Source organism: Podarcis melisellensis (genome assembly GCF_964234715.1).
Source record: "Podarcis melisellensis genome assembly, chromosome: 17".
Taxonomy (NCBI): Eukaryota; Metazoa; Chordata; class Lepidosauria; order Squamata; family Lacertidae; genus Podarcis; species Podarcis melisellensis.
The window spans coordinates 26,272,325-26,299,793 of record NC_138534.1 but is presented as its reverse complement, the minus strand read 5'-3'; the positions used below and the strand labels follow the sequence as shown (position 1 = coordinate 26,299,793).

At 45.0% G+C, this 27,469-nt stretch overlaps 1 protein-coding gene across 2 annotated transcripts; it reads left to right on the top strand.

Annotated features, from left to right (window-relative positions):
- The first annotated feature begins 6,513 nt into the window (after nt 1–6,513).
- LOC309359933 (maestro heat-like repeat-containing protein family member 7) lies at nt 6,514–26,376 on the top strand. 2 transcript variants are annotated; one of them, XM_081894360.1, is made up of 14 exons: nt 6,515–6,870; nt 8,868–8,934; nt 9,190–9,325; nt 10,146–10,270; nt 12,868–13,002; nt 13,679–13,758; nt 15,249–15,354; nt 16,611–16,706; nt 17,405–17,509; nt 17,870–18,005; nt 19,522–19,613; nt 21,202–21,354; nt 22,462–22,558; nt 24,293–26,376. In XM_081894360.1, coding segments are annotated over exons 1-14 (1,368 nt in total). In that variant the 5' UTR covers nt 6,515–6,868; the 3' UTR covers nt 24,331–26,376. The 2 variants fall into 2 exon arrangements, with proteins under 2 accessions (XP_081750485.1, XP_081750486.1); XM_081894359.1 differs by having other exon boundaries at nt 6,514–6,870; nt 8,868–9,325; nt 24,293–26,375.
- Nucleotides 26,377–27,469: the final 1,093 nt, after the last annotated feature.

Below are 27,469 nucleotides of genomic sequence, written 5' to 3'. Positions count from 1 at the left end.
AGCGGCCTTGAAACGGCTGCAGCTTACTTGCGAGTATGTGCATCTTTAGGCTCTTAGTGTCCATGCATCCAATGGCAGAGCAGGGTACAGTTATGTTCCAAGATGCAGCATCTCCTGGCGGTCTCCTGGTGGTCTCCTGGCGGTGCAGGTGGAAGCTGGCAGGGAAGGGAAAGCGGACTTCCAGGGGTGGCAAGGTGAGACGAGCCAGAGCCGGTGGTGGGCGCTGCCTTGCTTCCTTGTGATGGGAGGAAGAGGCCAAGCAGCGGTGGCCCTGCCAGTCAGATGCCATGCCTAGTTTACCTCAGCGCGGCGCGGGGACGTCTCTGCCAATCAAACGCTGCTGTGGTAAACCAGGTGTGGCGATTGAGTGCCAGAGCTGCCGCCACTTGTTTGCCGGGAGTCTTGGCTTTGCAGCAGGTTCCGGCTTCACAGCGCGGGGCGCAGGCCTGATTTATGACCCAGGTGCACCTGATCCAGCCTGATCCAGCCCGCAGACCTTAGTTTGCCAACCCCTGCACTAGCCAGTACCAGACTCCCATGCCTTCAGACCACACACTAGCACTAGTAGCAGCAGCAGCAGCAAAAGCAGTGATACAATTGTGCCCAGTTGTGATACAGTATACGGTATTTAGCCAACCTGAAACACTGACTCTCATGTCTCTTGGAACAGCAAACCTTCTAGAACATTCCGCCCAAAAGCTATTCATACATTTCATGTATTTTACTACTTCTGCTTTTATTTGTGGATAGATGCACGTCTTCTTGCAAAGGGCAGCTGGCAACATTTGTGCTTTTCTATATTTCCCTGCTAAGTCTTTGTGTTCTTCTGCCTCTTTGTATCTCTTGTTGTATTCTGCGTCTTCACAGATTTTGCCCTCTCTTTCTGGTTGCCTCCAGACAGTATTTTGCAGGAGAGATGAAAAGACATCCAGGAAATTTAGGTTCACGCAATTAAAGTGGATTAAAGTGCCCTGTTGTGTGGGATGAACAAATGAGGTTTATAACTGCCATGGCAAACAATTCAGGTGGAATTCTCATTGTCATTATAACCTCCCTGTAAATAAATCAGAATGAATGCTCAACAAAGACCAGACATAGCCTAACGTCCACAAAAGCTTTGAGCAAGCAAATCAGAATGACTGTTCAATAAACAGGTTAGCAGGAAAAGTCCTCTTTCTCTTTCTATTATTGCTCCACACCTGCAGATCCCTTTACCAGCTGATATTTATTTAACGGCTTCTTACACAAAATGCCTTAAGATTAATTTTTACAAGCACTAGGCTGCATCATTGCCAGCTGGTCTGCTCCCATCCCCTTCATGGGGTTGGAAAGGCAGAAATCAGCAAGCGAAGCTTTTAATGGCATGGACCTAAACATTATTACTTGCTAATCATTGTAATTTAAACTGCTATTCAAGGGAGGGTTCGAAAGCTAGCAACTCCATCTGGTGAAATAATTTAAAACTATTTCTAAATGCAAAAACTATTTGTGAAATCACGTGCTCTCACAGATTAAATGAGGACTAACAAAACTACTGACACCAGCAGTGAGAGAGAACATTAAAATATTCCTGAAAACTTCCTTAGCAGTTAATTCTGTTGAAATTAGGGTGAGGGCGGGGGAGAGGGTTCTGCACCTTTAATATTGCAGAAGAGGCAATCTCACACCACGGACACTTGCTGAAATCCCCTCTCCTGCACAGCTATTAAAGGTGCAGGAGTGCTGCTGTCTTCCACATCCTATCACCCTCATTTAAATTAATGAAAGCATTTATTCCAGTGAGTCATTGGGGTTTGTGCCTTCACTCTATGAACAGTCTGTATAACTACAGATACTTGTCAAACTATTGTCTATTAACCAACATTTCCAAAACACTAGGTGGGGGGAGGAAATAACACAGCATTAACATGGTAGAAGCATGCCATTTTAATAAAAGGGTGCTTTTATGCTCAGCAGGGCCTGGGTCAATTGCTGGTAACATTTTGCACTGATGGGAAAATATCCACATGGTAGTATATTTTCATATTCCTTGTCAGGAGCTATTAGCTAGCATGGAAGTAAAAAAAATGCTGCTCTGCTATTACTGAAGATCGGTTTGTGTCTTGAGATGTATTTTTATCACAGTCGTTGCATTTGCTCAATAGGGGACAAGAAGATAACCTGTTACTTTGGTGTTAGAAATTCTCTATTTTATTTTTTAATACTTGCATCTGTTGGCAACTGTGTTTGGGAATGAAAAGCCATTCAAGACCATCCTGTGGTTCAATCTCCTTCAAAAGAACAACCAGAATGCTATAGTTTTTATTGCATATACATAGGGAATCGTAGGTATTTCCGTACATCCAAATTTCCCAGATAAACCCAGCATACTGCAGTCATAAGCAGTGTCCAGGTGGAAATCAGCAAAATGTCTGGGAAAATCTGGACATAGCTAAAAAATGTCAGCAACACCCCCCGCCCCGCCCCGCAAGCTCAGCAACTTTTGTGTCCGGATTTTCACCTTTTGAAATATAGGAACCCTAACAAAGAGGATTGGCTCACAGTCTGCTGAATATAGTGAGAAAAGCTGGATAATATTGCAGTGTGCCTTCCCATTAAAGTGGCTACCTTTATTTATTACCATCCCTTGTTCTTGTGATTTTGTCAGCTGTTTGATTTGTCAGGATTAGAAGATGATAATATTTATCCCCAGGCCCCGAAAGCTTAACCCGCTACTAATTTCTGCCACTCATGGTTCTTTAAAAGGCACAGGAGCAAGTATTTGGGAGCAGCTGGCAAACCTGTTTTCAGTTATTGTGAAACATCTCTACAGTATCCTAGGATTTTCATATTGCTTGGTTTGTACAGCTACGTTTCAAATTGTGTTTGGCTTTAAGGATTGCAGAATTTTATGGCAGAAATCACTTTGGGGCCTTTGGGGCAAAAAGCAGACTACACCTTTTTTTATAAATCAACAGCAATAATTATTTTGGTACATTTTCTTTAAATCCTTTCTTAACATAACCCTGTTTTTACAGTCCTCCACACAAAGGGAGAACGAAGGCCCAAATGTTCTTCTTCTTCACTTTGCAAAACCTAGGATATATGTTTCAGAAGAAATGGTTGTCATTTCCCCCTCTAATTGTCTTTAGGGCTAGCACTACCATTAGGCAGGGTGAGGCAGCTTCCTCAGACAGCAGACTCTCAGGGCAGAACATTCAGTAGCCCTCTGTTTCCCTTCTGCCACCCAACCTAGTCTATGGGCAGCATCTCATCCCAGTGTTGAAGCAAGATTCTGCTGCCAGTTGGATTCTAGAAGTGGAAGGAGAGAGCGCCATTTTGTTCTTTGCCTCAGGCGGCAAAATGTATTGCAATTGTCCTGCCAGCCGGAAGCTGAGGCCTAATAGTTGATGCTAGTCAGTGTGTGCTTGTTTGTGATTGTAGTGTTGAAATGTCATTGTTGCTTGCTTGCTACCCAGACGTCTCCAGGAGACTTATAACACATTTGAAAACAAAAGCAGAACTACATTACAACATTAAAAACATAAAAACACCATTCATGTTTTTCATACCCTCCAACATTTCTCTGATGAAAATAGGGACGTCCTGTTCTATCACCTTCATTTATTATTATTATTATTATTATTATTATTATTATTATTATTATCAATTATTTTATTCACATAATATACATTATTTACAACAAACAACTCCAAAATAAACAGACAAATCCAAAATAAAACCATATGTAACAAAACCATAAGTCTCGTGTTTCCATTTACACTGATCTCCTCTCTGATTCCTTTACTTGATATTTCTTGCTGCTTTCTGCTTTCCTTATAGAATCTTTATGAAAATTTAAATCTCTTAAATCCTATACCAATCTTTAACAGTTTCAGTTAATCACTTCACCTCCCTCCCCCACAGCCCAGTACTTCCCCCCACCAGTGTGCGATCTTTTTTGCCTACTATTATTTTTGTTATTGTTGCATCTTATTCTTTATACCCTGTCCATCTGACTGAGTTGCCCCAGCCACTCTGGGCAGCTTCCAACATAGTAACATGAAACATTTTTTTAAAAACTTCCCTATCCAGGGCTGCCTTCAGATGTCTTCCAAAGGTTGTATAGTTATTTATCTCCTTGGCTCAGGGGTTGCATAACTCCACACCCTCCAACATTTCTCCAATGAAAATGGGGACTTCCTAAGGAAAAGCGGGACATCCTGTCATCAGATCAGAAACTGGGACAGCTTCTGTAAATCCAGGACTGTATCTGGAAAATAGGGGCAATTGAAGGGTTTGATATATGAATGTTCACATTTGAATGTTCAAATCCCATTTTCTTTCTGGTGGGAGCAGGAGGTGAACTTCTGAGTCTCAGCTTCCTTGCGCAAGCATAGAAGATAGGTTTCTGGAGAAACACGATGTTTTTTGCATGTCTGTGCTCTTTATTCCACTTCCCCTCTGCCAGACAGAAAAGATTAAAGCAAGCAGGCACAACTTTTGATCGTGAAACACCAACGCATGCATAGCAGTTGAGTAGATGCTTCACGAACATCCTACTTTGCTGATTTCCTTGACTGTGAAAAAAAGAAGGATTCTCAAACACCTTGCACAAGGATGGGGAACGTGACGTTGTTGGACTCCCTGTTTTCACTCTCAATCAGCAAAGCCAATGGGGTAGGAATGATGGGAGTTGTAGTCCAACAACATCTGGAGACCCATAAATTCCCCATCCCTGACCTAGCAGGACACAATATTTGTGTGGTCTATAGTCAACCATTTGGCCAGTCCAGTCACAAACAGTGCAGGCATGAAATGAAGCACGTACGATGGAGGAAGCCAGCAAGCAAAATGAGTGGTTAAAAAGTCAAAACAAACCCCCAAAGTGTTTTTCTCATAGAAAAGCTGCTTCAAGAAAGGGGAAATTAGAACAGAGAACTGATGGCAGAGGAGGCTTAACCCTATGAAAGAGAAATTCAGGGGAAGTCACTGAGGAAGTCACCCAGTGGAAAACACAATTTCTTCACAAACAAACACCCCACATGTGTCTGCTGAAAAATGAGCAACACCCCCCCCCCAAAGCATTTTGCTGACACAGAAGTGGACACCCAGGATTTTCGTTACAATATGTGTCTGCTTGCAATGATGCCTTTCCTTAGCCATCAGAAAATAAAAAATTAAGCATTAAATACGTTCATAATACAATATTTCCTTTGCTAAGGAGGCCAGGATTGAAATCACAAACAGCAACGGCAATTGCATTAATTGATACGTGCATCCATGACACGCAGCTCTGTTTGTTTTTCCTACAGCTCCCCGTACCTAAAGGCACATTCCCCATCTCCTCCAGTAACACACATAATGAAATTGTAGCATGGATGAGCAGTGTAGCAGCTGCCTTTGAGCTGGTTTAAATCCTTTATGCACATTGCCAGAAGGAGCACATAATGGGGCCCCAGGTATGAATGGGAGGGGTGAGAATCCCAGGTGCCTAGGCATAGCAGGTGCAGGTGCAAACCAAGGCCAAACAGAAAGAAAACACAGACGCAATACATAGCAGGCTTAATGAATAAAAATAAGGCCAGGGTAATATTAAGAAAAACAATGCCCAGGTTGCTAAGGTAACGGTCACATGTCCTCCATTGTGACATTTCCCCCTGCTGGCTCACCTGTCAGATAACCAGAGGTCTTTTATGAGAGTAAGTGCTTGATGCTTTTTTCTCCCATTTTGTTGACATCCCCCCCCCCCCATAACTGCTATATTTTGGTTCTCGCACTACGGTGTACTAATAGGACAGGAGACTGAGGTGGTGCATATCTAGAAAACTCCGCAAACTGTAAAGAAGGTCTTATTACCTGCTGATACTGAACTCTCCCCAAAGCTGAGCTCCTATTGAGGAGCCAGTAGAGCAGACATGGCCAAACTTGGCCCTCCAGATGTTTTGGGACTACAGTTCCCATCATCGCTGACCACTGGTCCTGTTAGCTAGGGATGATGGGAATTGTAGTCCCAAGTTTGGCCATGCCTGTGGCCTAGAGGAACAGATTAGGTTGAAGAACAAAGGGGATAAGTGAGACAACACCCAATGATCCTAATGCACAGAACATGTGTGTGCTTTGGACTGACTTGTCACATCAGCAGAAAATTGTCTATTGGGGGGGGAATTACATACTCCTTGATCGTAATAAAACCTCAAAGCAGTTTACGGAGAAGTAAATTTGTCGATTAAAAGCGGCTAAAAATAGCCTTATAAGCAAAAACATTCAACAACTCATTAAAATCAACAATGAGCTAAAAACAAATTAAAACACATGAAACTACTAAATGTCTGGATCGGTTTGCCTAAATAAGAAAATGTTAAGTAAGCCCCGGAAAGAGTATAGTGAAGACACCTGCCAGGTATCTTAAATAAATAAATGAATGAATGAATGAATGAATAAATGCTTATAGAGAAAAATACAAAGCTTAATATCTTTCCCCTTTTTTAACTAAACTAAGACTTCTATCTAGATTATAATAAAAACACAAAAAGGGGAGGAGATAAAGAAAAAGAAAAAAAGAATAGAAAACGGGTTAAAAGAGAGAGAAAGAGGAATTAAAGACACCTGCCAGATATCAATAGGCAGAGAGTTGTAAAGTGTAGTTGGTGCCACACTAAAAAATCAGTTTGAAATGATGTACATGGGGATTGTGTGTTCATGTCGGATCACATATAGAGGGAACATGGGGGTTGCATTTGTTCCTGATTTGGCTGGTGGCAGCGATTTGTTCAGTATGAAAATACTTTTGTTTTCTAGACCTTGCCCAGCCCAGGTGATTAAGAAGCCTCTGGACAACACTTCCTGAAGAGAGTGAATGTGACAGGGGGAAATTCGATATTCAGAGATGTAAGTAGGATCTCTTAGCAGCTCTGTGCTCTGGTTCTAACACTATCCATTTGGAACGGTCCTACCATTGGGCAGAGTGCGGAAATTGCCTTAGGTGTCAGGTGTCGGGGAGCAGCCACAGCTGCCTCCCTGCCATTCCCCAGTTGCTGCGTGAGAGCCATACATATTATGCATCCGCTACACTACTCTGCTGCCCTCAGATTCAGCTGCTAGTCCAACTGACTTGCCAAACTCCCTCAGACAACCAAATACCATGAGCCAGGCCTGCTATAGTTCAGAGCAGTTCTAGGGAATTCCTTCCTCCCCAGCCATGGCAGGGTTTATTTTCAAAAGATAGACCTACCTTCAACGGTTCAAGTACAGTCATACCTCGTGTTGCGTTTGCTTCAGGTTGAGCGTTCTCAGGTTGTGTCCCGCAAGTACCGGAAAGGGTTACTTCCAGGTTTCACTGCTTGCGCATGCGCACTCAAAATGATGTCATGCACATTCGCAGAAGCGACGAATCGCCACCCGCGTATGCGCAGACGCAGGTTGTGTTCTGCTCAGGTTGCGAACGGGGCTTTGGAACGTATCCCGTTCACAACCAGAGGTACCACTGTACAGTAATACCTCTGGTTACCTACCGTCCTCCTTGCGAATGCTTCGGGTAACAAGCTCCGCTAACCCAGAAGTAGGTGCATCTGGAAGCGAACTTTGCCCTGGGATGCAAGCGAAAGTTGTGCGGCAGTGGCATGGTGGCAGCGGGAGGCCCCATTAGTGAAAGCGCGCCTCAGGTTAAGAACAGTTTCATGTTAAGAACGGACCTCCGGAACGAATTAAGTTTGTAACCGGAGGTACCGGTGTGGTGTAGTGGTTAAGAGCAGTAGACTCGTAATCTGGGGAACCAGGTTCGTGTCTCCTCTCCTCCACATGCAGCTGCTGGGTGACCTTGGGCTAGTCACATTTCTTGGAAGTCTCTCAGCCCCACTCACCTCACAGAGTGTTTGTTGTGGGGGAGGAAGGGAAAGGAGAATGTTAGCCGCTTTGAGACTCCTTAGGGTAGTGATAAAGCGGATATCAAATCCAAACTCTTCATCTTCTTCTACCACTGTAAATAGCCTGCCTTTTCTTTGTGTTGTCACTTACTAGCCTTCAAATGGTGGGAGCACAGGAAGGAAGGCCTCCAAGGATGATCTCAGCAGCTGTGGGCACTAGGTTTGCATGGCAAGAGGCTATTCTTGCGATGTTCTGGCCAATGGTCAGGGATGGTGAGAGATAATAATAATAATAATAATAATAATAATAATAATAATAATAATAATAATAATTCATTATTTATACCCCATCCATCTGGCTGGGTTTCCCAAGCCACTCTGGGTGGCTTCCTACCGAATATTAAAAACACAATACAACATTAAACATTAAAAACTTCCCTAAACAGGGCTGCCTTTAGATGTCTTTTAAAAGTAAGATGGGAGGGTGTTCCACAGGGCAGAAAAGAGCCTCTGCCTGGTTCCCTGTAACCTCACTTCTCGCAGTGAGGGAAGTGCCAGAAGGCCCTTGGAACTGGACCTCAGTGTCTGGGCTGAACGATGGGGGTGGAGACGCTCCTTCAGGTATACTGGGCTGAGGCTGCTTAGGGCTTTAAAGGTCAACACCAACACTTTGAATTGTGATTCGAAACGTACTGGGAGCCAATGCAGATCTCTCAGGACCGGTGTTATATGGTCTCGTCGACCACTCCCAGTCACCAGTCTAGCTGCCGCATTCTGTATTAATTGCAGTTTCCGAGTCAACTTCTAAGGTAGCCCCACATAGAGCGTGTTGCAGTAGTCCACTCTGGTGAGACAGTCTGCAGGCAGGAATGGTCTCAGTCTGTGTACTGGATGGAGCTGGTGGTCCAACATCTTATGAAGGGCCACCGGTTCCCCATCCTAGAGAGCTAAGGTAGACTAAGCTCAGTAAAATAAGGTGGCACCACAAGCCCCGTTCCTCAGCTTTCCCCCACTCTGTTGAAGGTTGGGAAGACTGCGGGCCCTCCTTTCAAGTAGGAACACCAATGCTGCTCCAGCGGAAGAGGAAAGCGTAAGTGCTCCCGAGAGAGATCCTGATGTTTCCTTGGAGACCCTTCCCAAGGGCAGGCCATGCACGGCCTACCACAGGATGCAAGCTGTGGGCCCTGAATCCAAGGATCAGAAGAAAGGGCCTTCCAAATCCTGGAGGTTTCGCCTTTGCAGAGCACACAGGGATGTTTCGGTAGGGGATGGGGGAAACAGAAGACTGCTCTGGGACTGCTGTGGGAACTGCAAGACCAGCCCCCAAAGCTTTAAACCACTACAGGAAAAGCAAGACCCAGTAATGGAGAAGAAGCAACCCAACGTTGATCGGCTCGATGTCCGTGCCCTGACAACCCACAACTCGCTAGTACTTGTGAGCACCACCCCAGAGAGCACAAGTACAATTGGGGGTACTATAGGTAAGGAGGTGCCGGGGGGGTTAAAGTAGGTTGTTCAGACAAAAGCCAAGAATCTGGTGAATTGGGTCAGTCACAAAGACTGAGGCAGAGGGCAGTTACAGATAGGTAGCCGTGTTGGTCTGCCATAGTCAAAACAAAAAAAATTCCTTCCAGTAGCACCTTAAAGACCAACTAAGTTAGTTCTTGGTATGAGCTTTCGTGTGCATGCATCTGAAGAAGTATCTGAAGAAGTGGTATCTGAAGAAGTGTGCATGCACACGAAAGCTCATACCAAGAACTAACTTAGTTGGTCTTTAAGGTGCTACTGGAAGGATTTTTTTTTGTTGAGGCATAGGGGTGGGGCCTGGTTGCAAGGGGTTTTTCGATGCAATGATGGCACCAAATGGACCTGTTCAAGGAAGGGTTGTTTTCCCAATGGGCAGGGAGAAATTAAATATCTCTTCTTCTTCTTCTTCTTCTTCTTCTTCTTCTTCTTCTTCTTCTTCTTCTTCTTCATTTATTACAAGAATTTCATTTATTTAAAAAGTGGTAAAAAGAAAAGAAAAAGAAAAACATGAATAAAATAAAAAAAACAGCGACAATTTGTTGTTGACAAAGAACAGCTGGATATATAAAGGGCCTCATCAAACCTAACTCTGGCCCTGGCTGCACCCCTTTTTCATGAAGTATGGAAATACTGGTTTTCCAGTGCTGTTTTGACATGTGGGTGCCAGCATAAAATGACTGCCCTGGGCAGCAAAAAAAGAGAGAGGTTCGGGTACTCTAGGAGTACCCACTAAAAAGGCCCACTAATCTGCTTCTACCATATATTTTGCTGTAGTTTCGTCATTCAGTACCTTGGAATCTACGATCCAGTCGATGCCCTCGATCTATTCAGAGATGGGGAACTTATCAGATCTTGACATCATCGTTAATATGATGGAAACAGCTAATTGTGAAGAACAGGTACAAACTTCTCCTTCCTTCCTTCCTTCCTTCCTGCCTGCCTGCCTGCCTGCCTGCCTGCCTGCTTTTGAAGCAGAACTTGTGTTTGCAGGATCCTGAGCACATGGTCACTCCCACACCATGCACTGAATGATGATGATGATGATAATTTTATTATGTATATCCCACCCGCCTGGCTGGCTTTCCCCAGCCACTCTGGGCAGCTTACAGAACACACACAAAATTGTAAAATGTACACAACTGTCATAGACAGGCAACTGCAATTATTGAACTCAGTTATATATATATATAAATGCAGAGTTCATCCACACTTCTGCATGTGGTGTGCCTATAAAGCACAAGTCCTGGCAGTTTCCCACTTGACCCACACTTTCTCAGCATCGGTCCAGGGAGTTTTCTCTTTGTCCTGCTCCTTTCCATGGGTGGGAAAACCTGCTCTTCAGTGATATATCAGAGAAAATAGCAATCTGGGGAAAACCCAAATTCCTGTTAGCTCCGTTTGATCACTAAAGAGCAGTACTCTTATACCACTTTAACAATTGTGGCTTTCTCCCTAAGAATCATGGGAATTTCTTAAGGGTGACAACCTCACAGAGTCAACAATAACTTACCAGTAAGAAAGACCACCAGGATAAAATACTGTTTTCATTCCCCATCAACCCATCCCTTGCATCAGAAATATCCCAGGACCCTTAAGAAACTGTGAAAGTGGTGAAGTGTAAAACCTAAGACAGATATTGGGAAGCTTTGGTCCCCCCAAATGTTGCTGAACTATTTTTCCTGGCCATTGACTATGCTGGCTGGGACTGGTGGAAGTTGAAGTTGAGTCTTGAGGGCTGCATAAAAAGTAGCTAAGCAAAAAAATGAAGCAAGGATACACTGTCCAGACATATTGCTACTCTCTCTGATAGTCGCTCCAGGAGCTCAGTGCCAACAACACTGCAGCTGAAATGGAGCCACTGAAAAACAAAGGGGATGTCTACACATTCTCAGGGGGACTCTGAGAATTTCAGGTTATGCCCAGTAACCCAGGAATGCTGAGAGCTTGGCAAGGTGGGGAGGGCAGTAGCTCAAGGTGGAGACAGAACAGCTTGCTGGAGAAGGCATGGCTAGCTCCATTAGGAAGAGCACTCCCATTAGGAAGGTGAGAGTACAGTGCAGTATTTTATTGCAGGCTCTGCTTCTCATTATATATTGTGGAAATGCAATGTATCAAAGGACAGGGTTTATAGTGAGGGGGGAGGACAACTGGGGGGGTTACGGGATCGCATCTGGCAACCAAAGCACCCCTTTGGTTTCAGGTAGTACATGGGTAGACAAGTCTAAAAAGCCCATGGCAAATGTATTCACAGCCCTCTAGCATAGAGCTTTCCAAGTTGTGTGTCGCAACACTTTTGTTTGTCAGCTGCAGTGGGCAGGTGTGTCGTGCGAACATTCCCCACTCTCCTCCCAGGGCTGGAAAGGGGTTAGTTTAAGCTCTGTTTTGCTTATGAAACTGAATTACTGTGTCATAAAGTGATGCATGTCTAAAAGGTGTGTCGCCACGGTGGCTCATTTATACTGGATTCTGACCAAGCTAAGCCTCCTCATGTATATTTTGCTCTAGGAAGCCTAGGTAAAGGGTAAAGGCACCCCTGACCATTAGGTCCAGTCGTGGCCAACTCTGGGGTTGCACCACTCATCTCGCTTTATTGGCCGAGGGAGTTGGCGTACAGCTTCCGGGTCATGTGGCCAGCATGACTAAGCCACTTCTGAGAAACCAGAGCAGTGCACGGAAATGCCGTTTACCTTCCCGCCGGAGTGGTACCTATTTATCTACTTGCACTTTGATGTGCTTTTGAACTGCTAGGTTGGCAGGAGCAGGGACCGAGCAGCGGGAGCTCATCCTGTCGTGGGGATTCAAACCACCGACTTTCTGATCGGCAAGTCCTAGGCTCTCTGGTTTAACCCACAGCACCACCCGCGTCCCTTTGTTTATACTGGATTCTGACCAAGCTAAGCCTCCTGGTGTATATTTTGCTCTAGAAGCTTAGTTTGGTCAGAATTGAGTAACAGCAACTCAGCTGTTGGGTGGTCAGATGGCAGCTGTTGCTTACCATGCCAGCAGCTCCTGGTTCAGGCTGCGATTGCCATAGTTTACATAGCCAAAACAGCAGCATCCACACAGAAGTTAGCCCCAACATTTACCAAAGTACAAAAAAAAAGTTTTACAAAAAAACACACACCCTAAGGCAGGTTTCCTCAAACTCGGCCCTCCAGATGTTTTTGACCTACAACTCCCATGATCCCTAGCTAGCAGGACCAGTGGTCAGGGATGATGGGAATTGTAGTCTCAAAACATATGGAGGGCCGAGTTTGAGGAAGCCTGCCCTAAGGGGATTGCCCTACTCAAAAAAACAGCCCAATAAGGATACAGCATGCTCAGTGACCATGGAATGATGACTGAGATTTGTGGGTGGAGGAAATGGAAAATGGGAGAAGGGGGATGGAATGGAGTGGGGTGGTGGGAATGCTGGACAGTGTCGCTCTGCACTGCAAGGTTTTGTTGCCATTTCCACATAGGAGTAGGGGCAGCTTGAATGAATAATATTTTCCAGAATATCCTGGACAACAATGAGGAGAAAATTAGCTTCCTCCGTGCCATTTCTGCTAGTTGCATGGCTGCGCAGAAAAGTGGCAAGGACACCTTGGATCTCCCGTACACGAAGAATGAATTGGTGGAAGCACTTCTGGTAAGTGAGATATCTGGCACCAGGAATCCTGTGGAGCAGATGGGCAGCTAAAGCATTGGGGGGAGGGGGTGGACTCAATGTTGAGAAGTACAGAAGAACCCAGGGGAAGGGAGGAGATGTGGCTGTGACAGAAAGGAGAGAAGTGTGCAGCCATATTAGAACAGGAGGGCCAAATCTATTGTAAAAAATAATAATAACAATGATATCCTGAAGGTGGTAATGTTGGCTTGGAGGTTTGGGGAAGACGACTAGATGGGGAAAAGTGACAAATACAGCTGAGCAGTGGTGTAGCATGAGGAGACCACAGGGGCAGTTGCCCCGGGCACAATATTGTTAGGGGGTGCAAAATTTCAATATCCGGTGCTGCTTCGATGCAGCTGTTTACTTCCATCACTGGTCTCCACTGAAAATGGTTTCTCCGTGCAAACCAGGAAGTGACCTCTCCAGACAATGGAACAACTCTTATTTTCTTATCTCTGTGGCTGCGATCTCCTGGGTGATGCAGATGCCGTTAGGCAGTTGAATGCACATGCGTATTCCATTTGTTTCCCTCCCACTGTACTCCTCATGGCCCCGGGCGCTGGCAACCCCTGCTACACCACTGCAGCTGAATAAGGGAACCTGGGAGAAAAGTGTTACACAGCAATGACTCTCCCCTTTCGTCCTACACTCCCAGATGGTGATGGAGACGCTGCCTGTTCACTCTGTGCCATCGTTCCTCCTGTCCTGCTCAATGCTCACGGTCTACAACCTCAGGTACCAAGTCAACCTATGACAATGACATCCAGACTGGCTCTAGCACTGGTATTTCTCAACTGCATCATTGGGGAAGGGGGATTTTTCCCCCAGTTGCATTTCTCACCTCCCACACCAATGCTGGAATAAACCCAGAAATCCTTCGCTCTACCTCAAACTACATTTCACACAAAGTTCTATGATTCCCTCTTATTTGTTTTAAAAATCAAACGGGTTTCTGGTTGTTAAGGGTGCTGGGAATTGTAGCTCTGTGAGGAGTAAACTACTGTTTGGGGAAACCCATGTGTTTTAAATGTGCATTAAATATATGGTACTGATGTGGGTACATGCTTCTCTTCATTGCATTCTCTTTCAGTCAGTGTCCCTTGTGACTTCTTTTGGTTTGTACCATCACTGTTATACTGACGATATTCAGTTCAGATTTTCCTATGCCTTTTCTTGCTTTTTTATAGTCATGCTGCAGTCTCCTCTTGGATGATAATCTTTAAACTACAAATGTGCACAAGAATAAATTATTTTTTTCTTACACCCAAGCCCTTTGTTTTGTCTGCTCCTCCTCTTTCTTCCAAGGGCGCTACTCTAAATTCTTCTTTGCAACTCCCAAGTTTTCTCCTATAGCTCATATTCCCAATCTAGACAAATCCTGTTGATTTAGAATGCTGCTTAGGGGTGTCCTGAGCATTCGGTTTTTGGCACCTGCAACGTGGGTGCCTCATTTAGAATGCTTGAAATCAGGACTGTCCTTATCCGAGTTCTGCAAACCTCCTCCTTCCCCAGCCCATTACACCACAGCAACTTATCTTGGGGCAGGAGACAGGCAGAGAAAACTTCAGGCACTTCCAATCCATAGGGTCCTTAGCCAGGAAAGTGATGCTCAGCATATAGTTCTCATTAAGGAGAAAACCCCATGTGCCTTTTTCTTGGACATATCTCAGTTGGTTAGAGTGCTGTGCTGATAATGCCAAGGTTGCACGTTCGATCCCTGTATGGGATAGCTGCATATTCCTGCATTCAAGGACTAGACCAGGGGTTGTCAACCTGGTCTCTACAGCCCACTAGTGGGTGTTTCAGGATTCTAGGTGGGTGGTAGGGGGTTCTATGGCACAAGCTGAATCCTCCATCCATCGAGCACTGGTGGGCGGTAAGGAAATTTTACCATCAAGAAAGATGCATTAGTGGGTGGTAGGTATAAAAAGGTTGACTACCCCTGGACTAGATGATCCTCAGGGTCCCTTCCACTTCTACAGTTCTCTGATTCTCAGTGGGATTTGCAGACAGAGCACCATGATCTCTGGTGAGAGAGCTGAAACTTGCCATTTCCAGGCATGTGCAGCATCTACATGACATTATTGGCTTACTTAGGAGAACATGGAGGAAAGAGGTGCCCCCCCCACTTTGAAAGGCAGAACAGAATTTGCATTTTTCTCTATTTCACAGCCCCTCCTCTCAACCAGCATAATAACCAGTTGCTTTTCCTTTGGTCCTGCCAGCAAAATGAAGCCCCCATTTGATCCTGAGCAATTGTCTGGTATCTTGCGGCTGGCTCTCCATGGCATTTTTAACATGGATACAGATTTGGAAAATCCTCACAGCCAGGTAAATTCAGGATTTCTTATAAATACTGGGGAAAGAGAATATTCTCTTTCTGGCTCTGTGGTTCACCGTCCCTTTAGTTTTGCTCATATTGCTGAGAGACAATCCATCCTCAGGGATACAGCAGGCAGATGTAAGTATCAGAAAAATAAGGATGGGGAGTTGTTTGGCTGCATCACACATTCCATCTTGTTATCCTGAATATGCTTCCCAAAGAAGGGTCTTCCTTGGACAGGCTGAGCTGCAGTTTTCTGTAGCCTATCTGCATATATTTTTCAACTTGAACTGCTGCAGACTTCTCCTTTTTTGCTTCTCATGACATTTGAGCCCACTGCATCTAAGTCATGGGTAGGCAAACTAAGGCCCGGGTGGCTGATCTGGCCCAATCACCTTCTAAATCTGGCCTGCGGATGATCCAGGAATCAATATGTTTTTACATGAGTAGAATGTGTGCTTTTATTTAAAATGCGTCTCTGGGTTATTTGTGGGGCACAGGAATTCATTCATCCCCCCCCAAAAAAATATAATCTGGCCCCCCACAAGGTCTGAGGGACAGTGGACCGGCCCCCTGCTGAAAAAGTTTGCTGACCCCTGATCTAGGTTATACCTCCACTACTGAAGGCAGTGTGCCTCTGAGTACCAGTTTCTGGGAGGAACAATGCTACACGCAGGTCCTGCTTGCGGGCTTTCCATAGGCATCTGGTTGGGAAGAGGATGCCAGACTAGGTGGACCTTTGGTCTGCTCCATCAGAACGCATCTTATGTTCTTACCTGTCAACGAGGACAACCTTTCAAGTATCTGATGAAGTGGGACTCTGGTCCACAAAAGCCACAGGACTCTGTTGTTTCCCCTGCAACAGACTTAACATGGGTACTCCTCGGGAAGTGGCAGTCTGATTGTCATCTTATTTGTTAGTGGGCAAAGGAATTCAGCCTCTACACGAGGAGTGGCTAACCTCTGGTCCTCCAGATCATCTTGTTGGACTACAACTCCCATCGTTCCTCGCCATTGTTCATGCAGGCTGGGAATGATGGGAGTTGAAGTTCAGCAACATCTAGAGGGACACAAGTTCCCCACTCCTGCTCTACACATGAGCCCAGGGTTTCTCAAACTTGGGTCTCCAGCTGTTTTTTGGACTACAGTTCCCAGAATCCCTGACAACTGGTCCTGCTAGCTAGGGATGATGGGTAGTCCAAAAACAGCTGAAAACCCAAGTTTGCAATACCCGGAACTAGCCTTTGGCTCTCTTTCCCTTCAGGCTCTCTACCAATCGTCTGCAGACACAATGGAGATCATGCTGAAGGGTTTGCTGTCTGAGGTTCCAACTACAAGCCACCTGCTGTTTATTTTGAAGGTGAGTGGGTTAAAGGGAAGAGAGTGGCACTTTATCTTGCTACTTATACGGTGGAGAGTCTGGCAGGGAAAGCATTTATGAATATTTGCTTAATGTATTTATAGCCAGCTGTTCATTGTTCACATAAATCCCAGAGAGAGAGAGAGAGAGAGAGAGAGAGAGAGAGAGAGAGAGAGAGAGAGAGAGAGAGAGAGAACGAGAACACAATAAACAATGTTTCATGTAAATACATCTCATGGGAATATAGTTTTCATCATAGTAGGCATTCTTTGAGGCAGCAGCATCACCTGCCAGGCAACAGTATAGAAACATGGCTTAAGTCACAGTGGTGTCCAAACTTTTTTCAAAGAGGGCCAGATTTGATGAAGTGAAGGGCCGTGAGGGCCGACCAAAGGGCCAACCAAAGTTGTTGAGCTTTTTTAAGGGTTTTTTAGGATTTTACCCCAGAAAATGAACTGCCACAGGGGCTGAACAGAGGGCTGGATTAGCCCCCAAAATGGACTTTGGACATGCCTGGCTTAAGGGATGCAAAAAACCAGTGTCAGCTTGATGAATGCAGAGTCCATTTAGAATTTTTCAGGATCAAATGACAAGGCAGAGAGGAAGAAGATGTTTGTGGGGCCACAGTTGTCAATGTGTGGTGTGTAAGTCTCAGGCCAGGTGTTGCAGTCATTCTGAGCTGCTGCTTCCTTCCTCAGCACATCAACTTCTGGATTCATTCCAACGATCCCCAAGAGAGATATAGGTCTGTCCTCTGCAGCACCACTGTGTTGCGACATGCTCTTCTGCTGCCAGATTTCAACGTGAGTACCCTCCAGAACCTGGCTCAATATGGCAGCCCCGATTAGGAGATATGAGTTTGATGTTTTATTATGCTTTTATATTTGTTGGAAGCCATCCAGAGTGGCTGGGGCAACCCAGTCAGATGGGTGGGGTACAAATAATAAAATGATTATTATATTATTATAAGTACTAGGCGAAGCGGGTCCAACCTGCCATTTCCCCTTCTCCATGTTCATGGGAATGTGTCCATAGCAAGGATTCCTGCTAAGGACCTGTATTCCTCACAGGCTAGGATGTGAAGAGTAGAGATCAGTTGAAACAAGGGGAGAAGCAGACCACAAAATATGAGTGAAGATCTCTGTTGTCTTCTGTCCCTGCAGAAGTCCACTGAGCTTCCTGCCTTGGGACACCACGTGGCACAGTTTGGAATCTGTATCACAGATACAATGGAAGATGTGAGCAACCAGGCCAGGTTGACCATCAGCTGCCTTTATGAGCTGCTGCTTGATCAGATGGGTAAGTTGGTTTGAAAACATGAGACCAGCAGCCCATTGTTGAGAGGCCACATATTGCTTCCAACAACTGATAATACAGTGTCATGAAAATCCATATACAGTGTCTCATCCCTTTAGAACATTTTCCATTAAGGATGTATCTCCTCAAGATGTTTCAAAGCGAGTTGGAGATGCATCTGAACCATGGACATTTTTATATCATAATTTTGTTGTAAATCATAAGTGTTGTGTGTATTGCAATTTTATGTTGTGAACTGCCCTGAGATTGACAGGTGAAGGGTGGTGTGCAAATTTTACACATACACTGACCTAGTCAAAGCTACTCAAATTATTTTGACACTATAGGTTGAAAATCCCACAACTCTGTCTTCCTAGGAGTTAAAAGCACAAGTCATGGTAAATTAAATAGCTAGCAGTTTCATGACACCCACTACCAGTTGCCTTGGTGACCCCCTCACTCTTCTTAATAGTAGGACCTGTTTCTGACCCTAAGCCCCCACCCCACGTTCACCTATCCACCTGTGCTTAAGGTACGGCAATTCATGCTTGTCACATCTTATAAACTCTTTCCAGGCTTATTTTTTCAGCGCTGTAAAGGTAAAGGTACCCCTGACGGTTCGGTCCAGTCATGGACGACTCGGGTTGCATGCTCATCTCACTCTATAGGCTGAGGGAGCCGGCGTTTGTCCACAGACAGCTTCTGGGTCATGTGGCCAGCATGACTAAGCTGCTTCTGACAAACCAGAGCAGCACACAGAAACACCGTTTACCTTCCCGCCGGAGCGGTACCTATTTATTTACTTGCACTTGAAGTGCTTTCGAACTGCTAGGTTGGCAGGAGCTGGGACTGAACAACAGGAGCTCAACCTGTTGTGGGGATTCGAACTGCTGACCTTCCGATCGGCAAGCCCTGTGGTCTAAACCACAGAGCCACCCGTGTCCCATTCAGCACTGTAGCGTTGAGCTAATCTCTTCACCCATGCTGAAAGGTGTCGTTGTTCTAGTTTCTCTTAACTTGTTCTAGTTTCTCTTAACTTGTATAGATCCCAGAGGGCAAAGTATCCCACAGGGATTAGGACATAACTGATAAATGATCTCCCTTCTTTTCACATATTAATTCTTCCACAAGAAAGCTGATACCTGCAAAAAACACACACCCAAAAAACAAAACCCAGGCAACCTGCTCACTGTTGTGTTTTATGCTGTCCTCGTCTTCTCCCATAGGCCACACTCCGTATATAAACATAAGCGTAGCAATTAAGGCCACAAAGTATTTGACATACCTTCTCCTAACCCAGATGCAAATCTTTATTTCTCAAGTCTTGCTTCGGACCACTGCAGGAACAAGTGGGATTGGACAAATCCCCTTGGGGGGAAATCTTAGGATACCTCACAGATCCTTGCACAGATAGCAGTTATCTTCTGAAGGGGACAGAAAGATCCCAGGTCGTAATGTCAAAGAGACCCATTACATAGACAGAAACAGAGGTACTGTACTTCTGTTGTCTCCCTGTCAGGGCTGAGCGTGAGTGAGGCTGAAGAACTGTGGTGCCATAGTTATGAAGACCAGAAAATGCTGGCTTACGTGGATTCCTGCAGGGTGGGTGAGGTAAGAACATACCTCTGAGGCAGCATTAAATATGGACAAGTGCACACCCAATGGAAATGGCTCATGCTTTTGCAGAATTAGGCTAGTGTAGAAGAGGCTCATCCATACTTCCACTTTCCCCTGGGGAAAACCCACTCTTTGGAGCTGAATCGGAACAAACGTCAGTCGGGTTTTCGATGATTAATATTTGCCCTGATTCATTACTAAAGTGTGGGTTTTCCCTGGGAAAGCCACAGGGCAACAACTTGGACCCATTCTAAGAAAGTATAGGACAAGCTGAAAACCACTCAGACCCATGCTTTCTAGGCTCAGGACAAGGCCAAGTGTGGACAAGCCCTCGGTATCGGTGGTGCTGGTAACAGAGCCCTCTGACCACAGCACCGTTCCTTTCAAGAATGATCTTGGTGGCCCTATGCCATAGTTTCCCAAACTTGGGTCATCAGCTGGTTTTGGACTACAGCTCCCACCACCCTTCATTAGCAGGACCGTTGGTCAGGAATGATGGGAACTGTAGTCCAAAAACAGCTGGTGATTCAAGTTTGGGAAACCCTGACCCCTGTCTACCACTTTAGCAGCAAAATGGGGCCACCATGGACAAGACGATGGTTTACGCACACTTGAAAGACTCTCTAGATATGGAGAAATGTATCTGTTTACAACCTGAGAGGGAGAGAGGGAGACTTCATTTTGACTGGGCATGCTTAGTAGCACCCAGGGCCCACCAGGTTTTGTGGGTTCTGGTTGTGGGGAGGGAAGAAAGGGAAAGGGAGTTAGCCTGCTTGAAATAGAAACATGGCACCTACCTTCCCCATAATTTAGAAACCGACCCCACCCTTACAAGCTTGAGCAATAATATACTCAGATTTGAAAGTAGCAGCCATCCTTAAACCAAAGCTCTTCAGACTTATTTGGAAGAATGGGGTAAGTTCTCCCAAGGATGGGGGTTAGGAAAGAAAGAAGTATGTCTTTTTCTTCCTTTCTTCTCGTGATACTCTTCCCTGCTCAAGCCCAACCAGTGCTACACAGCTCCTAATTCCAGGTTGGGTGGAGCTGTTCACAGGAGAACTCCTATGAGGGACACCAGATCCCTCCAGAGATCCTTTCCATTCATGATTTGTGCTCATGAAGCTATTGGGGTGGTCACACATAATCCTGCTTGAAGGATTGTTTGCAACTGCAAAAGTTTTGGGGGTAGTCACACTGCTCATTTCCAGTCAGTGCACACCCCACAATGTCTTGCTGAAGTTCCATAGCTTTCTATACCACAACTATCCTGGTTGGTTGTTGTCCCGCTTTTGTTGCTTGACAGCAATCATGTGGTGGCACTGAGGAAGCATCGCAGAGCAAGCTAAAGCAGAATAAACCCACCTCCCATGTCAAGAATAATATGTCGCAGAATACAACCACAATGACACCCATTTGGAGGGGCCTTAGGAAAAGAAGACACTGTAACTTTTGTTATAGATCTCCACTTGTTCCATTCAAATGTGTGTGTGCGCGCGCGCACACACACACACACATATATATACATATATATACATGTACTTCTGCCATGCTATCTTTAAAATGTGGACACTTTTGATTTTAGCTGTTCAGAAACATCTTCACAGGAGATCAGAAGAGAACCTTTCTGGAGACATCTTTGCGGGCCATTTATCATCCTGAGCTAAGGATAAGAGAGGCTGGGATCCTCCTAGTGTTTTCCCACCTGGGGAAGGCCAATGAGATAATGGCAGATGAGGTGAGCTACCAAGATAGGCTTCCAAACATCAGAAACTGCTTTACCACCAAGACATCAGTTGAGCCCTGGGTATCCGCAGTCGTGGGCGCAAGATGGTGCCACTGGTGGCTGGACTGTAGCCTACTAGGGTGTATGGGTTGTTAGGGGAGGGGCAGTACCTCTGGTGGGTGACGCACCTTCTTCTGGGGTACAGTGTCCACTTTTGGTCCCCACCCTGCACTCAGCTCTTACCTGTGGCTCCTAGAAGCTGTCAGCATGCGACAGTGGCCACATCCCGGAAACCAGAGTTGACTGGCTGGCTAAACCAGGTGAGGATAGCCAACAGGTCTCAAATCATCAGTGAGTTAGGGACTTCCCCTGCATATGAACACATTCTCTGGCAGATTGAGTGGATGAGACCAATAGTTGGTCCAGCGGTCAAGAAAGTGGTTTCTGCATGTGCTGTAGAAAGAAGTGAAGAACAGATGAGGCTCGTCCACCTGGGGAGAGGGGCCATCTAGGGCAGGCTTCCTCAACCTCGGCCCTCCAGATGTTTTGAGACTACAATTTCCAGCATCCCTGACCACTGGTCCTGCTAGCTAGGGATCATGGGAGTTGTAGGCCAAAAACATCTGGAGGGCCGAGGTTGAGGAAGCCTGATCTAGGAGAAGGAAAACTCTGATCTTCTGCTGCCTTGCAGGATATCTTTGGGAGAAGAAAAGGTTAAGGATGGTGTCCAGAGTGGTGTCCCTAAGATGGTTAGATGGCACCTTGTATGTCTCCCTCCAGCAACTCCTACAGCCCACGTTATGCTCTGCTTTCCTTTGGACCACATCAGCAAGCATGAGGTCTTATCATCTGGCCCAGGCTTGCAGCCTGAGGAGGTCATTTCAGTGCTGCTAGCTCAACTGTTTGACTTCACCCCCAAAGGCTCACTCCTGCAGACCCATCTGTTGCCCCACCCACTATTGGCCCCTGGAAGGTTGTCTCTGAGGCAATGTGGCCCTCAGGCTGAAAAAGATTCCAAACTCAAAGCAGGAGAAAAGAGAGCTCATGTCAGAGCAGAGAAACCTGCACCCTTTTCTGCCCAAAGGTGGCCTGATGCTTGCCGTTGTTTCATCTTTCCAGGCAGAAGACGTAGCGGAGAAGATCTACCAGCAGATCTACAAGCTTCAGATACTCAGAGAGGTGCCAGAAGCATTGCAAGGCTTCTTTCTAAGTAGAGGTAATGCTGGCAGACTCAAGAGAGAAGGCCAGATCATATACTTAGCTTGGAAGGTTCCAGGTTCAGCACTCCAACCCCCAATATTTCCGTTAAAACAGAGTTTGATAGTAGATAAGGGGAACAGCCTCTCTCTGTACAAGAGCTTGGAGGCCTGGTGGCCTTCAAAGTAGATTACACTGAGCTACCTAAGCAAATATTATTGCTTGGTAAATAGCAGTTTCCAGTCCATAATTGGGAAATGGGAAAGGACAATGTCAAGCTAAGAGAATAACATGATAGTTTACTTGTGCGGTTGGGATTTAAGGTCTGCTTGGACTTCAGTGAGCTGTGCTTATGCAGCAAGGATTCAACAAGACACCCAGAATTAAACAGGGGCAGCAAAAGGTTGACATTTACACGTAGGGATTTTTAAAAATGAAGCTTCATTGCATTTGAGAACCTAACTACATGTGAAGCTGAATGAGCTGCTAGCAGTCACATCAGCGTTGCTGTTTTCTGTTAATCAACTAGTGTGGAGGGCTTACTGCAAATTTATTATGCTGTTTTTGCAATATAGTAGGCTGTCTAAATTGTGTATTGCTTTGTAATGATCTGTTGAGTCTCTGGACCATAATAAAGATTGAATTGAATTGAATTTTAATATATAAATGACATGAGAAAACTTGTTCTGCTTATTTGTATCATTTATTATTCCCATGATCCTTGCTTGTGGCTGGGGAAACCCTGCCAGATGGGGGGATATAAATAATAAAATTATTATTATTATTATTATTATTATTATTATTATTATTATTATTCCCAATAAAAGTTATTCCCCCACCCAAAGCAAGTGTGGGGGCAATTTTCACCAGGACTGCTGTGTATAGGGGAGGAGATGTTTAACCCTTTCCCTCCCAGCTGCAAAATTTAGACATATATACAGACTGTGGGCCCCCAACATGTGTGTGTACACACACACACACACACACACACACACACTGCAATAGGAAAAGAGTTTCCACTGATCCCAGTGTTACAAACTGCACCTTTTAATGTACTGTAACTGCCCCTAGAACTACATCAAAATTTCAGTATAATTGAGGGGGGGGGGGAAATCTTCTTTCTAATAAAAGACCTGCAGCAAGGATGGGGAAGATGTCACCCTCCCAATGTTATCTGACTACAATTCCCATCATCCTTGATGCCTGGGTTAGATAGATAGCTAAACTTTATTCGCATCTGCCACCGGCCATAGCAACATAAAACAAACAGTATATACAATTAAAAAGACAACAATGGGTAAAAAGGGCAATCAAATGACTAAGATTATTGTTCAGATAGTGGCCCTTAATCTCATTGCACCCTCGATAAACCTAGCAACCTTTGCTGTTGTCTGATCATTTTGATCTGATAAAAGAAAGGACAATGTGGGCGGCCTGGGATGGTAAGTAAGAGTGGGGTGATGATCTCATTCCTCAGATCTTTATAAAGGAGGCAGGACAGGAGAACATGAGCCACTGTTTCCAGTTTGCCATCTCCACAGGGGCAGAGCCGTTTCTCAGTTGGAATCTTTTGGTATCTGCCCTCAAGCCTGGGTTTGATGGGCGTTGTGGTCAGACAAGAGCTGGTGAGCCACAGGTCCCTCTGAGCCCGAACTTGCAGCCTCCCCTAAACAATGCCTTCATGCTTATCATCTTTAGTTAAATCCTAGCTTGAATAATTAAGTCTCCCTGTTCTACTTGTTTTTCTGTCCAGGTGAAATGATGTCCAAGAGTGAAAAGGATGCACCATAATATTCCTTCGGGCAGGAAGGAGAGGACAGCGGCAGATCAGACTTCTCCTCTGTGTGTTTTCATTCGGCCTCTTCTGCAGAGCTTGTCTCTTCTTCAACCCCAACCACTGTGACAGAAAAGCAAACGCAGCTGCCTAGGAACCCAGAGGGACTCCAGGGATGGCTTCTTCCCAGAACAGTGTTGTACCGGATCTCAGAGCAGCACTGGCTAGAAAATACACTTGGGAGCTTTGGAAGGGGGGGGGGCATATCGCTGGGCACAGTGCCAACAGACAGAGGGCAGACAGAGAGGTGTACCTGCCGGGCACACACCCATAAGTGATCCCCAAAGCATGACACAAACTACTTTTACTTTTATTTATTTTTACTTTTTTACAATTAACTGAGCATTGCAATTCCTTTCTCTTGCTGTGTATTTTGCTGTGAATTGTTTTTTTGCTTAGGCTGGAGTTTATCTTGTGTTGCACTGAATTTTTTTTCGTGTGTAAGCGTTTGTGTTACTTTGCAGAGCAGACATGATTAAAATCAAACACTGGTTAATAATAACAATAACCATGTGGTTCTACTCAAAAAAGAAAATAAAACACATGTAAAAGCAGCCCACTGGAGGGCAGGCAGGGGAATAAGAAAACAGGTGTATGATATATTTATCTTAATTTATTTATATTTATATTTACCCTATGTTTGTCCTCGGTGGCCCTTCTCAGCATGCGCCCTCACACAGGAGGTGTGTGTTGAGTGGCAGCATGAAACATAGGCGGTGGTTCCCTGCTTGCAGAATCCTCTCCCTAGGAAGGCATGCCTGGTGCCATCGTTATCCATTTATAGGCGTCAGGCATTAAATATGTTCGAATTCAATGGTGAGTGTAAGAACAATAAAGCTAGCAGTTGAGCCACAATGCAGAGAGAGACAGGCTTGATTTGCTTTCTGTGCTGGAACCAAAGCTATGGCTTTGGGTGTTGCTGTCCCCACACTCCCCATAAAGCCAATGGAGGAACAAGACCTGTTGGAGTGATAATGCCTGAAATGTCATCTTTTGCTCAGCCTGTATATCAGACCCCCCCCCCAAGGACTCAGCTATACAGCTGCAAATATAACGTTTTAAGCGTGTTTTAAGTGCATTGTACAAACGTGACACTAGATGGCGATGGTGAACTTATGGCAAATTCAATATATATTTAAAAAACTTTTTTTAAAAAGCATTTTCACAGCATTTTTTATATGTGTCTAGATTCCACCCAAGTGTCCCTGTTTTCCAGGGACAGCCCCAGATTTACAGAAGCTGTCCCGGTTTCTGATTTGATCCCGGAATGTCCTGCTTTTCCTTAGGATGTCTCTATTTTAATCAAAAGCATGTTGTAGAGTAAGGAGTTATGTGCCCCCCGAACCAAGGAAATAACTACACAACGTTTAGAATACATTTGAAGGCAGTACTGTATAGGAAAGTTATTTAATGCTTTATTATGTTTTTATATATTTTGTAAGCTGCCCAGAGGGGCTAGGGCAATCGAGCCAGATAAAATTATTATTATTAATATGATGGAATAGGACGTCCCTATTTTCATCGGAGAAATGTTGGAGGGTATGGTATGTACATGTAAATAAATGATATATCACAAAGAGACCACTGTTTCCAGTGATCTTCATTTGAAGGAAGCCAAACCCAAGATATGCGGAGAACCTTTGGGATCTTTCAGTGTTCAGAGACTGGGTTGTGTGTAACTCTCATGTTCCTTTGTATCCATTGCCATTTCCTGTGCCACTCTCAGAGTGCTACATTAACACCTCAAAATGCAACACTGAAGCAAGTGGGGGCTATTCTGGCAACAGTGTATCATTGGAACACTGATATACTCTTCACTCATAGATCCATTATAGTGTGTCAAATCCTGTGAAATCACCATAAGGAATTCTACAAGTGTGCCTAAAACACATTGGGGGCAGACAAGAGAGAGTACCTTTTCACATAATAGTGGTATTGTAAGCAGCTGCATGTAACCTTCTCCCAATTTTATTTTTTAAAGCAGCTTTGAAAAGAGGCGAGTTTAACACCACAGTCTTATGTATGGCTGTTGTTGTTGTTTAGTCGTTTAGTTGTGTCGGACTCTTCGTGACCCCATGGACCAGAGCACGCCAGGCATTCCTGTCTTCCACTGCCTCCCGCAGTTTGGTCAGACTCATGCTGGTAGCTTCGAGAACACTATCCAACCATCTCGTCCTCTGACGTCCCCCTCTCCTTGTGCCCTCCATCTTTCCGAACATCTGGGTCTTTTCCAGGGAGTCTTCTCTTCTCATGAGGTGGCCAAAGTATTGGAGCCTCAGCTTCAGGATCTGTCCTTCCAGTGAGCACTCGGGGCTGATTTCCTTCAGAATAGAGAGGTTTGATCTTCTTGCTGTCCATGGGACTCTCAAGAGTCTCCTCCAGCTCCGGCTACTCAGAAGTAACTAACAGATGACGCCCTCCCCCATAATGATAAATTGGGCCAACGGCAACTAACTTCAGGCTGTTCATAATTCCCTGGATTTCTTTGACATTATTTGAAATAAAGAACTCTCGCTTTCTTGCATCTATGTTACCAACAGCCACTTTGCTCCCTTGAGAATTTTCTAAAAAAAAATTGCACTCGCTTCCTGTTTCATCGCCCTGCAGTGTCTGTCAGTGTTATTTCCCACAGACTTACAAAAGATAAAGACTCGACTTCCATTGCTTGGAGTAGAGACTTGCAAGCTTCTTCCGATTCCATTTCTTTTGAAACCATCCACCAGCATGGACAGCAGTGGACCATGGAAAACACACGGGCGTAGCCAGGAGGGGCAGCTGCCCCCCCTCAATTCAAGTAAATAAATAAAAATACTTAACTAAAAGTAAAAATTGTAGAAAGATTTGAGATATCTTTTTTCTGAGCACTTGGGGTCAAAAGAAAGTAATTTAAAACATTTCATTTTGAATTTGTTACCAAACTTGGGGTCTCCAGATGTTTTGGGGGCTACATCTTCCATCATCCCTGACCACTGGTTCTGCTAGCTAGGAATGATGGGAGTTGTAGTCCAATAACAGCTGGAGACCCAAGTTTGGGAAACCCTGTACTAGACAGAGCCAGATAGATGATGACAGGTGGGTTTCCTGCCCGCCCCAACA